Source organism: Protomyctophum bolini (assembly GCF_963924005.1).
Source record: "Protomyctophum bolini genome assembly, chromosome: 22".
Classification (NCBI taxonomy): domain Eukaryota; kingdom Metazoa; phylum Chordata; class Actinopteri; order Myctophiformes; family Myctophidae; genus Protomyctophum; species Protomyctophum bolini.
The window spans coordinates 18,100,930-18,118,756 of NC_137883.1; the positions used below are offsets into that span (position 1 = coordinate 18,100,930).

Genomic DNA, 17,827 nt, shown 5'->3' on the forward strand with positions numbered 1-17,827 from the left:
GACAGTGTGGTTGTGCAACCAACTGCTCAGCCACAGCTCAGTTATATATGCAGTACGGTACGCACAGTACCAGTTATAGAATGTGTACTATTTGAGTCATTTTTATTTTTTTCCTCACAAACAAACACGTATTTGAACCATGCTAATACCACCAACCACCACTTTATCCACCAGACTCTCATCCAAATGATTTACTAAAGCACAGTAAGAGTATGGGCATTGTGGAAGAGCCAGAGCGCTGCTGGGCTGACAGCCTCTCTCTCTCTCTCTCTGGGCACAGAGCAGCCACACAGAGACCTGACAACCCACTGGAGCACTGACAGCAAACTGGATCCAAACCCAACAAACCTACAAAAAAATGTCTTCCTCTGCCTCCTTCCCCCCCTCTCTCTCTCTCTCTCTCTCTCTCCCTCCCTCTCTCTCTCTCCCTCTCTCTCTCTCTCCCTCCCTCACTCTGTCCCTCCATCTCTCCATCTCCCAATTATTTTTTCTCAGAGTGGGTAAAATATGACAGATCTTTCCTTCACAGGGAGCGCTGCTACATATTTCTGTAGATGCATATGTAACCACAAATGACTAGGCCCATCTGCTTTTCCCCTGCTCTTTCTCTCTAAAGGGCCTGTGTGAGCAAACCGCCTGACAAACACAGAGGAAAAAAGTCCCTCAGCGTTGAGTTTGTCCCTGGTTTTCTTTTTCTTTCTCTTTTTTTTCAGCCCCTCTGGGACAGCTGTGTTTAAGGTCAGAAAATACAAAAAAGGAGAGCACGGAATGGAACTCTTGTCTTTATTCTAGCAATGAAGTAAGTGTGAGTAATTAATGGATTTGGACGTGTGCCTCGGTCCACATTACAGAGTATACCGACCTAGGAAAAACAAGAACATCGCCACACCTTGTCAAAATTAGACGTGTGAAATAAAGAGGAATGTCGCCGATCAATCTGGTGAATGTTTTTTTTCCCTTTGAAGTGGTGAAAAAGGTGCATGTGTTGTACCTGAACCTGACTGGTTGTCATACAACTGTCCACTCTTATTGGACTCTTTGAAATCAGCATAGCAACTTCAAGAAGCCAACCAGAGAAAAAAAAACAAATTGTGGTTTCCACTAAACTAACTTCCAATTCATGCCATCACTCTCCCTGAATATTAACATGAGCCAGTACGTCTGCTTTAAGCTTTTAGCCACTTAAACCCTTTATACTTCATTGAGCGGGGTCTCCCGGGGGTCTACAGTATACTTGGTCCCCACTGCCGAAAATAGACGAAAAATTGACGATCTGAAAGCTCAGAACCATAGACAGTGACAAAAATATGGATTGGTTTCTACAGACTACTATTGCTAGTGTTTTGAAGCCACTAATTCAGTGAAAAGATTATGGCTGCCAGTGCAAGCAAACAGGAAACGGTGCTGTATTGGTGTGAACGGGTGCGAGTAGAACCCAACCCCAAGCCCCGATAGCATACCTTGGTTAATCATACATTTTAGAAATAATGGGACCATAATTTACAAAAACGCATATCATAGAGATTGAAAACATAAAGTCCTTATGAAAAGTTTCAGTCAGTTCAAGTTCCCATTGTCTCTGATGTAATAAACGTTTTCTGCAGCCGCAGGAGGGGAATTAGCGGCACCTGCTGGGCTATGAGCGAAAACTGCAGCGATTTCATTACTTTAATTACGCCGTGACGCGTTGTGAGCTTGTAGATCAACTATTTTGAGCAAATATTCGCCAATGACATGCTGAGAACAGGGACGCTAGGTCTCATGTGGTTAATGGTGACAGCTCTCCTATTTAGTCCCTCATCAGAGCACAGCTACGTTGCCACAGCAACCCTAGATCCCAGGGAGCACAGGTGTACAGTGATTGGGCTCCAGCTGAGACGTTAATAACTACCAATCAGGGTCTTGATGGACAGGCTTCCAGCAAACAGCAGAATCCCCATTAGTAGCAGCGACAGTACAAACTGATGTCTGGCTTGTAGGAGAAAGGGAAGCTTTCAGGAGGAGTGCTTGGTCTCAAACTTTTCCTCCATTTAGGTTGTCAGCACTTTCAGTGAGGATAACTGCAGTGCAGTTCCACTCACTTAACTCGGCTTTTCCAGGTCACTCACAGACCTTACAGGGTTCACTTCCCCCCCACGCCCCCCGAAAACAAAAACCCCTCCTGCTGTTAGTCTTTCATCCCCCCCTCTGTCTCTTTGCATCGCTGAAGTCTCAGCTGAACCTTTTCAAATGCCGGCATAACAATGTAGTGTAGATGTGTGAGTCCGGACCGAGTCAGGATAATACAGAGCAGCTCTTTTTGGGACGGCTAGTTTCATTCTTCTCTCCCTGTACAGATAACTACACATTTATCTCGCCCTGACCACATACCGGTGGCTGTCCAAATAGGAAATGTACAAACTGAATTAAAGGCATGACTTTGCAAGAAAAAGAAAGTTGCACTCATCTACAGTACAGTGGACTTTTCAAACACTGACATTATTGGGACAAACAGGACGCTATAAAGTAGGCTATAGAATTAACAGAACATGCAAGTTCACTCTTCAAACTAACCCTAACCCTACTACTACAGTATACACAGTGAAAGAATAAACAAATAAATGTAAGAGTTAATTTAACTCTGAGAATGAAAACATTTCTTACACTCACAGTTAAATAAACACAGAGGATTTATTGTGAAATGAATTGTCCTCACTACTAAGTATTTTCTAAATGATTTCAGTCGTAGCCTGAAAAAGTTCTCCCATAGACACATACATATCCTTTTAATAATTTACTACATTCATACTGTGTACCGAAACCAGCATAGAGGTTTGTGAATGTATTTGCTGCAAAGTTGCTAGTGTCATCCCAGGAAAATTATGATAAGAAATAATGCAAGAATAAACTCAACTGAAACTATCCCCACTGCTCTCCAGCTACAGTATACTTTTCAAAGCAGACTTAATTAACCACTTTATGCATTAACCCTCCTGTAGTGACTGCAGTCCCCCAGGGCTTTGCTTTAAAATGTTCTAGTATGATTGAACTTTTCATGGTCTATATTGTTTAGAATTGTTTTAAAATGTTCTAGTATGATTGAACTTTTCATGGTCTATATTGTTTAGAATTGTTTTAAAATGTTCTAGTATGATTGAACTTTTCATGGTCTATATTGTTTAGAATTGTTTTAAAATGTTCTAGTATAAAAAAAAGCAAAGTAATTTGTGAGAAAAAATATCAATAAATCGCAATATCGAATCGCAATATATTTAATAAATCGAATCGGCATAGGTATCAATATCGAAATGGGAGGTATAAGTGAATCGTCCCACCCCGGTTCATTTACACTGATTTCTACACATTTCAATTTAGGCATTTAGCAGACACTCTTATCCAGAGCAATGTACTTTGTAGCAAAGTGCAAGATCAGAGTAGCAACAACAACAAATGATAGGCTAATGGTCACTTGGTCAGGTAAGTACAGTAGAGTGCAAACAGTCCACTGCTGTGCTTCAAAGAACCTAGGCTACCAGATAAACATCAAACCTAACATTTGTCTAAACAACATGCAATCTAAATAACATTCTTACCATACACGGTCAAGCAAAAGAACTATCTAAATAACAAAACATTATGTGAACAAGTAACCAATATCTGTATGTTATAACCAGCTTCTATCAAAAATCAGACCCGTTTGAACTGAGTGGTGCTGTTGGGGTCTGAGTATTGGTTATCTGACTATTGGGGTACTTAGTTTAGACAGTTTTTGGTTTAGACTAGTCATTGGTTAGACCAGTCATTAGTCCTACAACTACAACCTATCTCAAACACTCACCCTAAACTTAACCTCCCACGGGGCAGCACACCTAAACCTAACCTTAACCCATGTCTAACCAATGACTAGTCTAAACTAAGTATGCACTATGCACCCCAGTCTGACAGCCAATTGTCCGGGGTTGGGTTGGAGTTGTAGGACTAATGACTGGTCTAACCAATGACTAATCTAAACCAAAAACTGTCTAAACTAAGTACTGCACCCGTCAGACTATTGGTTGTCAGACTATTGGCTGTAGGACTATTGATTGTCGGACTATTGACTGTCAGACTATTGTTTGTTAGACTATTGTTTGTCAGACTGTGTAGTCTGTACTGTACTGCACTTCCTCTACACTGCTACAACGTAGTCTGTACTGCACTGTGCTCTGTGCTGGTGTTACAACTAAAAACTAAAGTTCTCCAAACTCTGCCCGAACCCGACCTGGCCCGACCGTTTGTGTTATGAAAGTAAGGAGGTACCATAGCCATCACCGGTGTTTTGGACCGGCTGCAGGCATCGAACGGAAGCCAGTGAAGGGAACGTAGTGAGAGATCAAATGGAACACACTGAGCCTGGAACATTGCTTGGGTCTCATTGCTCTGTCGTTTGGGTGGAGGAAGGAGCCCAGGAGCAGGCGGGGGGACGGCTAGCATCTGTTCAGGAAGAGCCATGCGTGGCTAAAGACATGACGTCCCACCCCATCCATCCATGACATTATGAGGCCAGTGCTATAGGCTATTGTACGTGCTAAAAACCAGCAGCAAAGGCCCGACATTTCCATTGGATGCCATGTTAAATGAATACACGGTCAAATAATTTGTACATACTCCTTCCTTTTGCGAAAGTTCAATGAGGAAGACCTTGTTCCTCACGGTATATTTAATTTGTTTGTCATTCTTATTCTGGGTATTTATAACTTCCACTTTCCCACGGTTTCACAGCTTTTCATTCACTAATTCTATGCTGAGCATAATAGCCAATCAGAATCCTTGCTGTTAGTAGGGATGTCCTGATCACCTTTTATTTTTTGCTCCCGATTCGATTCGATTCCGATCATGATCGGCCCAGATTTCCGATCAGGTGATCGGAACGGAACAACCCTGGCCGTTAGCCAATCAGGCAATGGTCTGCGTTCTCCGAACATCAGTGCCTGTGAATGTCTCATGCTTTCTTACAGTCTCCATCGTCCTAGTGATTCAGCAAGGATGAGGTTTCATCATCTTTCTGCATCGTGTATTCACCACCACCACAAGCGGGACTCCAGGGGGTTCTCTCCCCTCCATCAACATAGTGCCTATCATCCTATAAAATGATTGCTTTAATGGGGTCTGATCGATAACACTATAATACTTGAATCTCAAACAACTGGGTTATTCGTGATCTCGTCTCATTGAATTGGATAGTGCACAGCAGTGGTTAAAATAAACAATCCGTTCTTACAGTAATGACAGGATTCAAATAACACTGTTGTCTTGGTCAGCTGAAAAGCCTTTTGAAGCATTACCTCTGCGTTTGGGATGCCTTCAGGCGGACGGCACTGGAGCAGCACTTCTTGTTCAAGAGTCACTTCCTTCCCAAGAGGCTCCTGGTCGAATGTCTTCCTCAAGTCTGCACAGAACACAAGAAAGGAAAAACACCACATATCAATATTTACTGTATAGATATCCATTATATGACAATGGACTGTGCGGAGGTAGTCTCGCATAGCCAGCCTTCATCTGCCTTTGCTATGCATATTGCCCCAGGCAGATTAAGTCTGGCCCTCTCAATTGTGGGAGGAATTCACGGCCGAAGTCGTGACGACCCAACACGATTCGTCTGGAACCACGCTACCAGGGCCCAGTATGCAAATATGTGGCAGGACATTGCAAAAAATCTAATACTGAGAAGGACGAGACTAATATCCACACAGTGATATTTATACCGCTCCGTGAGGCTAGTGCTGAGTCGAGTCAAAAATATTAAATAACAAAAACAATACAGAGGAAAACGGCAACTGCGTCTGCGATACAAAAAAGCGTTCTGTACTGTACCCACAAATAAGAAGCAGTATTAATTTAAATAAACACTCAAGTTTTTACTGTGAATAAATCTGTGTAATACAAAAGCTATAAGTCACTGAGACTTCTCCCCTGTCATCGTCACTTACCTCCGGAGTGATAAACTAATGGGATCTCTCTCTCTCTCTCCTCTCTCTCTCTCCTCTCTCTCTCTCTCTCTCTCTCTCTCTCCCCCTCTCGCCCTCTCCCTCCCTCCCTCCCCCTCTCGCCCTCTCCCTCCCTCTCCCTCTCTCCTAATAAAAATCCAATATTTCTATGATGTGAAAATCTGATGGAGCAGGGCAGTGGGGCTGACAGGCTCTGCACTGGATCCCCAAGCTCATTAGACATATCATCACCTACTGTACTGCGGTGACTGGCAGAGTCGCCATCATGTACAAATAAAGAGTTAAGAGAGCAGAGCAGAGCAGAGCAGAGCAGAGGAGAGGAGAGGAGAGGGTTCAGTCTGGGAAGGATTTACGACAAGAATCCTAGCATCCCAATTCATGGGTGATCAGTCAGTGAAAATAGCAGATCTGCAGAGCTTAAATCTATTTTTGACAAAGAGTACAGTATGTATTGTAGAGTGAAACTGAAAACAGGAGGTGGCCTAGTATAGATCCCTGGGGGACTCTGGTCAACTAAGTATAGGGTTCGAGTGGTTTTAATGAATGTACAACAGTGAGAGGCAGTATAAAGTAGAGGGGACAAGAAGTTAGTGCTTCCAGAATCAGTATATTTTTGCTAAGAAACACTGGGGTCACTGAAGTGTGAAATGTACACTCCCACCCACAGAATCCTGTGACAGCTAGCTCTTTCCACAGCCTGCGATATCAGTGGCATGTTCTTTAGCCTCATTAACCGCCTGACAGAATACACACTTAATCACATAAACCCTCTATACTATTCTTAGTAAAACGGACCTGAGTTACAACTGCACTTCGACCGCTTTTTCAAACTACACCACATCTCTTCTCCAAAAATAGCTGACAGTAACCAAGTTCACCACAGCATACTCTAAAGTTAACTAAGAGTATGCACTTTGCATTTGGATTTGATTTAGATTTCTTAAACATTCATGGCAAATGTTTTCAATTAAATGTATAGGAGCCTTGAGGTTGAATCAGAGATGTGTATGGTATAGAGAGAGAGACGCACGCACGTACGCATGCACCGCACGCTCACACGCACGCACGCGCCTCTTAACTCCTTGTCACAGTGTGTAATGTGAAAGAATGTGAGGAAGGGTTTGACAGGATCATATAGCTCTGCCCATCACTGCTAAACTAAGTATGGACCAGCCCTGCTTACAAATTAAATGCAATAAACCTGGAGGGAGAATGAAATCAAGCTGAAAATCACATCATCTCTGTAAATACACTGAGCCAAGATATGTTTCCTTGTGAATCTTCAAGTGAAGTTTCAAGCCCTTGGAGCATAACTATGAGAAAGAATTAAGCATGTATGAGTAGGGAGTAAATGAAAAATAGCCAATGTTGAATACAAGGGGGGAAACCATTGTGTTAGTTAACTCATAAGAGTGCACAAATGGAACCAAATGGACAGGTCCATTTGTACACCCTTAGAAATTAAATGAACACTATAGAGTTTACTGTTGTCTGCTTGATGGTGATTCATACAGTAATCCTTCTAACCTAATTGTGGTGTGATATGTTTTTGTTAGAAAGTTAAAGCTTTAGTGTAGTATATTATTCAGAATTCCGATGTAATCATTGCTATAAAAGTACAGAGTGTTTGTTCAGTAACAGGGGTATCCTCTAGTCCCTAGCGGTATATACAGTAGAGGATACAGAACGTATTAGTGTTTGTTCAGTAACAGGGGTATCCTCTAGTCTCTAGAGTCATTGCTATAAATGTATAGTGTTTGTTCAGTAACAGGGGTATCCTCTAGTCTCTGTCTAGAGTCATTGCTATAAATGTATAGTGTTTGTTCAGTAACAGGGGTATCCTCTAGTCCCTAGCGGTATATAGAGGATACAGAAAGTATTCAGGTCAGGATACCAACTGTATCCAACCCTACAATCATCACCAATTGTATTTAACCCATTTAGGCCTGACGTCGATTAAAAAAAAGGCTTCTAAATCCTAAAATTTTTCTGAAAAACCCATGTTTCTATGTCAGTTGTGCTCAACCTTTTTCATGTCAAGGACCCCCAGAATTATCTCTATTGGGCCACGGACCCCCATCTCAAAATATGTAGTTCCAGGGACCCCCCAGAAGCAAATATGTTAGTTAAAAATGTTAAAAATGCTCTGATTATTTAGTACAGAAGGATGGTCTTCCTGCTTTCTTTGTCGCACCTCCAACTGTGCCATGGAGCTAAATTATAACATAATGTTTAAAACACCAAAAGGGGTTGCCGCCCAAAATGGATTAAAGAGACGGGAAGACCCCTGTTTTTGAACAAACACTATGGCAATTATTGCTATCAGAATATAGGGCTATTTAACACTTACACCTTACCCCTTTAAACATCAACCTTTATCCTGACAAATCCTGTCCATGGACAGCCCAAAACTAAAGAGCTCAGTTCAAGGATTCACTTTATGCAAAGGAGATTGTTCTTAAATTAATAAATAAATACGTCATGCTATAAATTATAGTACTGTCCTGCTATAGACATTATGTGCTATCATAAAATAGAGATTTATGATTTTAGATGACTTTAGCAGGTTGTTTGTGAATTCTGTTGAAATGGGGATCGTCTGATATGCGAATAAAAAAAAGGCAAAGCAACAACAGATGTGTAGTTGGGTTCTATTGCAGAAACACAAAATGTTCGTCGAAACTTGTCTGTCCTGATCCTGAAAGGGCCTTTACTAGTCTCTACTGCTCATTACAGAAACAGTGTGGCCAAACATGCCTTTGGCCAGCGTATATCTATTCTACGTCCGAGCATAGACATGGTAACGCCCCGCCTGCTCCATTGGCCTACCGACACTGCCCGTCTTGCCTGTCCTCCGAGATGCAAGGGTACTCCGTGGTGGGAAATAATACGTAAGTACAAGATAATGGCAACACATCACATGCATACAAATAAACAGGCCAACAGCATAAACAATATTAGTTTGCCTCTTCTACAAAAATAAAAGTTACTGTCGCGCGTGCCAAGCTGTCGTTCTCTTGTATTACGGTATATGAGATTGTACTATCCAGCATGTATCTTCCACCTCGGAGGAAACTCTGGTAAGGCTGGCAGTGTCGGTAGGCCAATCAGAGGCAGGCGGGGCGTTACCACGTCTATGCTCGGACGTAAAAAAGATACGCCTTTGGCGAGGGTGCACATCTACGTGTTATGGGATTGTAGTACGCTAAACCTGTTGAGACTAATCCAAACCAAACTTATCCAAACCAAAGTAACTTTGCCTAACCTTATCTACAACGTATTAATTAAAATGAAATCTGGAATTTATTTTAATGAATAAAATGATATTTGATCAATCTGTATGATAGAGTATGCTAATAGAGATTTGACCAGGGTTCAAATCCCTCGTAGGACATAAAAGCTCCAGATAGTAGCAGCTTTAAAACTAAACCTTAATCCATATAAATCCAGATTCAAACCATAACCAGAAGCGACAGCAGATCCATCACGAAAACACTGGGTGGTTGAGTCAACATGGTGAGCATTTCTGAGCAGGTTTAATATCCTCTCCAACCCTTCGTGTATTTTTCATTTCCCTAAGTAGGCTTCACCATGTGTAGTAACGAGACTGACAGCCTGAACTCTGACCTTCTAGGATTGAGGACAAACTTCAGCTGATTTCATCACCCGTCCAATTTAGAGGACCTGCATTTCATTGGAAACTATTCCACGCACACGCACACGCACACACACACACACACACACACACACACACACACACACACACACACACACACACGTCACACACACACACACACACACACACACACACACACACACACACACACACACACACACACACACACACACACACACACTCTTTAGTAAGACATTTTTGCATTATTTATCCAAGTCCATAATCAGAGAGAGGTGGGCATGCAAAGCCACAATCAAAACCATGGACATTGTTATTATGTGGTCGACGCACTAAACGGTCAGCTACTGGACACTGGTGTGCCCCACCCATAGCCATTTTAAGGTTCACTTTTACTTCACAAAAATGAACCGTGAAATAAAAATGTCCATGACAATCCCTTCCCAGGTTCATCCTAAGAGTTTGTGTGTCTTCAGGGGAATGTGCTGTAATACCTCGACAGAATCTCAATGTGCCATAAAAACTGAAATAATGATCGTTGTATTGAAAGCAATGTCCATAAAAGGTCTACTATGAAATTAAAAGATTGAATAGCGTACTCTGTGATAAGGGAGAACCACTCAGGGTCATAGCTTCAGGGACTATGAGAAGAGGACATGCATTTGGGCATATACTGCACGCACACACAGAGAGAGAGAGAGAGAGAGAGAGAGAGAGATAAAGGGGTGGGTGAGAGAAAGAGATGGAGACAAATAAATTACTATAATATCGCACAAAGACCACCAGATTTCTCTGAATTTTTGGACCCAAGCAGTTATTGTTTGAATATAATTTCCAAATTAAAACTGAAGAAGAAAACAACATAATATTCTTACATCACGTGAAAGCATCACACATTCACCGCACTGCTTCAACGATCTAAATACGCCCTGTCTACTGCATGGTAGACTCACACACGCACTGGTAAACAAACACAGAATTCATCTATTGTCGCCCTCTTTCGGTCCAGCTAGATTTAATATCTCAGTCAAATAGCTGGAATGAATAATTCATTTTTTCTTCACCAACTGAGACAAACACTGTTGAATAGGGCAAAAGAAAATAAGGAAAATAACGTTCCAATGGCATGCCAACAATCTTCAAATTGTTACTTTTTTCCCTTTTAAATATTTTATATAATAAATGCCTAAATCGTAAGCATACAGTATCATCAGCATCAAAAAAAAAATGGCCCACACATTCTGAAAGAAACATTCACTACAACGTCATTTCTATCCGGTTATTTATGAAATAAATGAGGGTCGCTCTTGTCAGGTGGTCCCTTATTGGCCAAGCGCACCCACCAACATTTGATTGTTTAGCTGATTTGCTCGTTTGCATATGCCGTAAGTTTTCCCTTCAATGTCAATGGCGTTTAATGTTTTGAATTTACATCATATTTAACGGAATTCTGACGTCATTTCTCCGTTCATTGTCAATGGCAAATCTTGAGACGTGTGGGGACAAAATCTGTTTATAGAAGGGGCTAGCGCCCCTTAAAAAAGGGTCGTGTCTGAAAAAATGAATGTAAAATATCTAAATACTGAATACACTTGCACTGTAAACACGTAGTAGACGTCCAACTAGACATTACAATGACCCCAAACATGTTTGAAAGTGCAAAATCCCTTTTAATGCAGGCCTTAGGGGACGATTTGGTTCCTAACAATCAAACATTTTAGTCGGGGAACCCCTGGAACAACCTCAAGGAACCCTGGAGGTCCCCGGTCCCCTAAAGGGCCAGTGAACCCCTGGAACAACCTCAAGGAACCCTGGAGGTCCCCGGTCCCCTAAAGGGCCAGTGAACCCCTGGAACAACCTCAAGGACCCCTGGAGGTCCCCGGTCCCCTAAAGGGCCAGTGAACCCCTGGAACAACCTCAAGGAACCCTGGAGGTCCCCGGCCCCCTAAAGGGCCAGTGAACCCCTGGAACAACCTCAAGGACCCCTGGAGGTCCCCGGTCCCCTAAAGGGCCAGTGAACCCCTGGAACAACCTCAAGGAACCCTGGAGGTCCCCGGTCCCCTAAAGGGCCAGTGAACCCCTGGAACAGCACAGAATAAGAGAGGGGAAAAGGCTGAGGAGACATTCCTGTGGGAGTGACACCATTCCCTGCTCACCACACAAATACCTCCAACCACCGCGGGACCTAGATACATATATACATCTGTAAAGCATTACCTTAAGTAGATGTGTTTGGCTGCTCGTCATGCCAAATTACACCAGGCTCAGTATATTAACACATTCTCTCTGTGTGTGTGTGTGTGTGTGTGTGTGTGTGTGTGTGTGTGTGTGTGTGTGTGTGTGTGTGTGTGTGTGTGTGTGTGTGCGCGCGTGCGTGCGTCGCTCTGTCTCTCAAATTCAATTTCAATTCAATTCTCTCAACCACTTTCCACGTGGAGTCCCTATTTTGGGCATGTCATTAGACTATAGACAGTATGTGAAAGTTTTCAAAAACGTTTAAAATATAAAATGGGTTAAGGCTTATATAAGTGGTTAATAAACCATTCACTACTTCACCTACCGCAGATGTTAAACATGGAATAACAAAGTACAGAGACTCACCAAAGTGAGAACCAATTATTAATTTAACTTTTTAAATTGAAGTGGTGGAAAAACCAGTTACCATTGTTATAAAAGTATGCATTCCTTTGCTCATTTGTTCCTGATTCATTAATTCTGTATCCCTGTCCATTCACTTAAACACTAAAAAACAACTTGGTCACAATAAAGTTCTTGAATGAATCCATGTATTTTTATAGTAATATAGGTAATCTCAACTCAACTCAACTTTATTTATATAGCACACGTATCATGACCAGGTCAACCAAAGTGCTGTACAGGTTAAAAAAAACAAGAGAGCAAACAATGCAATATAAACAAACCATCAAAACATACAAACTTAAGCAGGAATTTGAAATAGAAGCAAAAAAATAACCAATGCAATGTAGACACATTTTTGCAGTCCAAAAAGCACAAACAAAGCAGACATTTGCACAAATGAGGGGAGCAAGGCTACCTCAAGTGACAGGGCTAGGGAGAATAGATAAGTTTTAAGGTAATTATGGACTGGGCAGCTCTGATGTGAAGAGGCAAGGTATTCCAATCTCATATCAACATCACAAGAACATGTTGATATCAGAGACAATTGACAAATGTATACGCTTGAACGCATGTGTACACGCACACTTCACCTCCCTCTCTCTCTCTCTCTCTCTCACCCGCGCACATGCTCACACACTCACACTCACACGCGCACACCGCGTGCATGGGAATGCCATTTTCCCATAGCATGCAGCTTTTCCACTCAACTCGAGCAACAGTGTCACACTGTGTCTGCCGCTGATTAAAGTGGATCTTTAGATGACGGTAGAGGAGAGGAAAACAAGCCCAGAGTTTCCATTAGTCTGCGTGGTGGATAAAGCCTGTCTCTGACAAGCAGCCTGCCTGGAGAGAGAGCTAGCCCAGTGGAGAAGCTAATCCGTTCAGCAGAAGCTAATGGGAGGGGGAGAGGGCTCCATTGTGATTTGAGGGATAGGTTAGTGCTGGCAGGATGCTCATGGTGGGTGATTATAGGGGGTGGAGCACCAGAAGTGGGCTCAGTGGGAGACCCAGAGATGCTTCTGACTTACTGGGGCTGGACTGGTGTAAGCAGAAATGGGGATTGGGGAAAAAGCTACCGGTGTGCTCAAAGGGAGGTGAACACGGAGAGCAAGGAATGAAAATTAGAGAGTGGTACAGATCAGTGAGAAACAGGAGAGGAGAGAATTGAGATGTCAACTACAAGGGCTGCATGGTATGGGCTCAACTTGACTCGACTTGAATCCACTTGCTTTTGATACCACGTACGTTGTACGTACTGTACCATAATTCGTTTTACACTGCACACAGTACCCTCAATATAGCTGGTCCTCAGTAGGAGACCACTAAAAATCGATCTGACATTGTTTGACAGTGTTGTTTCCTATATAGACTTGTACATAAACACTTGCCATAGCCTCGCGAGCCTCTCTTGTTTTGTGACCAATAGTTCCAAACACTACTGTGTAGTTGAACATTGAACCCCATTCATTTCCAGCATTTCCCAGGCATGCTTGCTGAACAGGCAATTTATATGGTGGTGACCAGCAGCAGCCTTTAGAGAGAAAAAATGGGTCAAACAACTCAGTCAACCCAGACACATTTTTTTTGTTAAACGGTTATTGCTATAGAGCAGGGGCGCCCACACTTTTTTTACTTGAGAGCTACTTTCAAAATGTTTTTGTAGATAACTGTAATGCTACTGATGTTTGTGCGCAAGACTCTTGAAAATAAAGCATTGCATTGTGGGTTAGCTCAAACCAGGCCCATTTTATGTTAATCAATCAAGTCAGCTTAATTCAAGTGGCAGATGCCATTTTTTTTTTTAAAATATACAGTATATATATATTTAGGGACATGTAATGTGTTCTAACTGCACAGCCTTTGTGATCTACTGGTAGATTGCGATCTACCTTCTGGACCTTCTGAGTGTGACAGAAAATACATTTTCAGGTGGGTTGAAAATTCTCAACCAATCAGGAGACAGCACCCATTTATCAGCTTCATTTTTATACCGTAGGTAAGTTCCAATTTTATCTGCTAATTTTTTTGTGTCATCACTTCCAGTTTCACTTGTTTTTTTCAGTGAGATAGTACAAGGATAGGTATATTCAGACTAGTTACAGCCCTCAGAGTGTGTCAGGTGAGATTTTCGACTGTTGACATCACTGAAGATGGCCTTGAAATATCAACCACTAAACACTGAATGCCAAGTGACATCGCTCAACAACACCAATCACACTGGATTGAAGAACAATGTGATCGAAGTTCATTATGAAAAAAGCTTCTCCCACCCTGAATACCTGCGGTTACTCGACCAAGTGCAGGTGGGCGTCACACGGTGTCAATCAAAGTGCCTCAGTTACAAGACATCGACAGACAGGACTCAACCACGGAATGAACTAAGTTGTCAATACGGGAAAGGGAGTATTTTTTTGGTCACCAGAATAAGGGGAATTGCTTTCACAGCTTCACCCAGCTGATAGCTATTCATATTGCTTTGATGAGCATACAAGAGGAGCTGTTAGGGATTACGTTTCTTTCTCATGGACACTTCGAACGGTTTACTGGGAGAGCCAGGACTCAAACCAGCTACTTTCAGATTCCCAGAAGGCCTCTCTACCCACTCATCTACATGTACGCCCGCCTGGTGTTATGAAAGGGGTCCCTTCAGGGGGAACAAAGACAACAATGGATAAACATCTGTGTTGCATTACACAGCTCTAATGTCACGACGAAACTCTCCCACGACTCCACTTTCTGCTGGGTTTTCAAGGCAGCTTCATGGTTTTCTTTCACAAGTATACATTTATTTGGTGAAGTCTATAATAATAATAGCTAATCTGGAAGTGTGGTCTGTCTATGCCGTGAGTCATCTCCATGACACAGCTACTGTATGACAGAGATTACTTCTATTATACATTTACAGCTAAATAGTTCAAGAAGAAATACACAGAACATGTGAAAGAAAACGATTGGAGGTACTTCATTGGCTTACTGGCAGTGTGTCCAGCGGACAAATAATGAAAAAATAACCCTTCTCATTTTGACAGGTATATCCTCTGAGTCTAAACCGTTGATTCTCAACCTTTTGAAAGACCATCAGTTTGATGCATATCTTTTTCTCCTTTTTGTCCTGTTATCTCTGGGACCCTAATCTGAAATTCACAGTGAGTTTTAACAGCGGGAGAACAACGGCGAGCGACGCTTGAATTTCATTGGCTATCACCCAATCGCCAGACGACGTCGCCCTAAAAGATGAATTATTTTCATCTTTTCGGCCGATGTTCCTCTGCCCACTTTTTGACCATCGCCTGTTCGCCTGCTATATCGCCAGTTATCACCAGTAGTTGTCGGGTCCCATTGACAAATAATGCACGGAAAATTCGCCTGGCTGTCACCCGCTGTTAAAACGTACTGTAACTCTCAGACTTACTGAGCAATTTGGCACCGTATAGAAGTGCCAGAACGTTCCCCATTATTAGTTGAAACTTGAAAACAAGCATGCATGTTTCCCAGCAGGAACTATAAACAGCATCCGAGGACCATCAACATAAAGAAGAGGGAACACTGGAATAAACATGTCCCTTGTCCTCTGTGGAGTGTATACTACATACGCTGTTCCTGTCCTCCGCACCGTTTCTTCAAGTTTATACACAACTGCAGGCTTTTACCCACTCAAAATCAAACACACTCCAGTCCCATATTAGTAAAAATGTTTGACTACCACTCTTTGCAGTATAAATCAGATGTCATCAGTGCTGGCGTGGGCGGCCGCCCAGGGCGACATCTTGCCGGTGGCAGCATGATCGAGGCGCACGCACAAATTGTTTTTGGAAGGGTGACATTTGCAAGATCGGTTTTTCTGAGTGGGCGGCCTGGTTTTCATTTGTGAGCTAGGCATGCTGCTCCTTCCCACTCGGAAGTACGAGATGGGCGGGCAGGTTGATGCCAACTCAGGTCTCCGTACGAGATGGGGAGGGAGTAGGTTGATAGACTAATCAAATCAAACTTTTTTTTATAGAGCACCTTTGCATACAGCCAGAGACAAAGAAAAGGTATATTATATTATATTATTATATATTATCTCACTAAAAATGCTCACAACGAGTCGTGATACAGTATGATGCGTCAACTCGTGAGCTTGTACTGTAGATCCGCTATCTTCGGCCCACGACACTGAAGGATAAATCAGGCTTTGACTGAGACAGGACAAGGATCATAAAGATGGAGGCGAGAGAGAGAGAAGAACACTCACAGGCGATGCGGACATGGGCCTTGCGGCTCTTGGTGGTCCCAGCAGAGCTCCAGGCCACACACTGACACCAGAAGTCCTCTGGACCAAACAGCTCCTCCACCTGCTGCCGCGTGATCTCTATGCTGGCCTCCCTCACTACCAGACCTACGGAGAGGAGAGACAGAGAAAGAGAGAGAGAGACAGATAGAGAGACAGAGACAGAGAGAGGGAGCGGGGGAGAGAGAGAGAGAGAGAGGGAGACGCAGATAGAGATTGGATCAGTGCACAGAAGCATCAACATGAGACACACACACACACACACACACACACACACACACACACACACACACACACACACACACACACACACACACACACACCACGGGATGGTGTGGAGCTAAAACAGGCCCATCTGAGGCAATTGATCGGGTAATAAAGTGGAATGGATGGTGTCCTCTCTGTGAGTCAGCCCTGGGGAAAGGGTTAGAATGAGAGAGACTGAACGAGCAGACCAATAGGCACGCACGCGCGCGCACTCACACGCACACACACACGTGTGACAACTTCCCATAATCTCAACATGTCACCGTTGCCTCTGAGAATTAGACGATGCTAAGTCCAGACCGATAGATCAGCTGCGTTCAGATGAACGATAAAAGTGTTCCTTAATTTGTCACATTGATTTAAAACAGTTCAATACAGTAAGTCTACGCAGCACACAACCCAATCACATTCTATACAATACAGTAAGGTGTGACTGCATGCATGTGACTGCGTGCGTGACTGCGTGTGTGCGTGCGTGCATGGATGCGTGCGCATGTGTGTGTGTTGGGGGAACCATTAAATGGTTCAGCACCAGAATCTGGGCCAGGCTGGGAAAAAAAACATTAGCTGTTTGAGTCCAGGCCCTTTGGGGAGGGGATTTCCGGCGTCATGGTAACACAATCCTGTTTGCTAACTCCTCTGATTACTGCTCATCTGGGTTCCAGCACCCAAACAAACAAATGATCCCCTGAACAAACGCCTCCATCCACAGCTGCCCCTCAAGCGCAGATTAGACCACTGTTTGTCAAGTTCTCTCCCGTGGGGCCCACCAAGGATTCAAATTAACCCTTGCGGGTCTGTACAAATGCAACAATTTATTATTATTTGGGACCCCAATCTACACTGTAGAATTCTCAATTTCAATTTAACTCTGAGAGTGTACGAATGGAACCACATGGACCTGTGCGCTTCCATTTGGTTTCATTGCTCTGCTTAATGTACAGTATACTCAGTACGGTGGTGTCACATGGCAAGAAATGGCAGATCAACACGCTTGCACCTTCGCTTGTGAGCTATTCTTGGCATGCGACACGACACTGTCATACAACG

General features: G+C 43.0%; 1 protein-coding gene across 1 annotated transcript in view; it reads right to left on the reverse strand.

Annotated features, from left to right (window-relative positions):
* unc5cb (unc-5 netrin receptor Cb) overlaps positions 1–17,827 on the reverse strand; it is a 180,919-nt gene that overhangs the window by 62,946 nt on the left and 100,146 nt on the right. Inside the window, exons 3-4 of the mRNA XM_080756803.1 lie at positions 16,475–16,618; positions 5,304–5,407 (exon numbers count right to left, since the gene is read on the reverse strand). Coding sequence (XP_080612929.1) covers positions 5,304–5,407; positions 16,475–16,618 — 248 coding nt within the window. The remainder of the gene's footprint in view (positions 1–5,303; positions 5,408–16,474; positions 16,619–17,827) is intronic.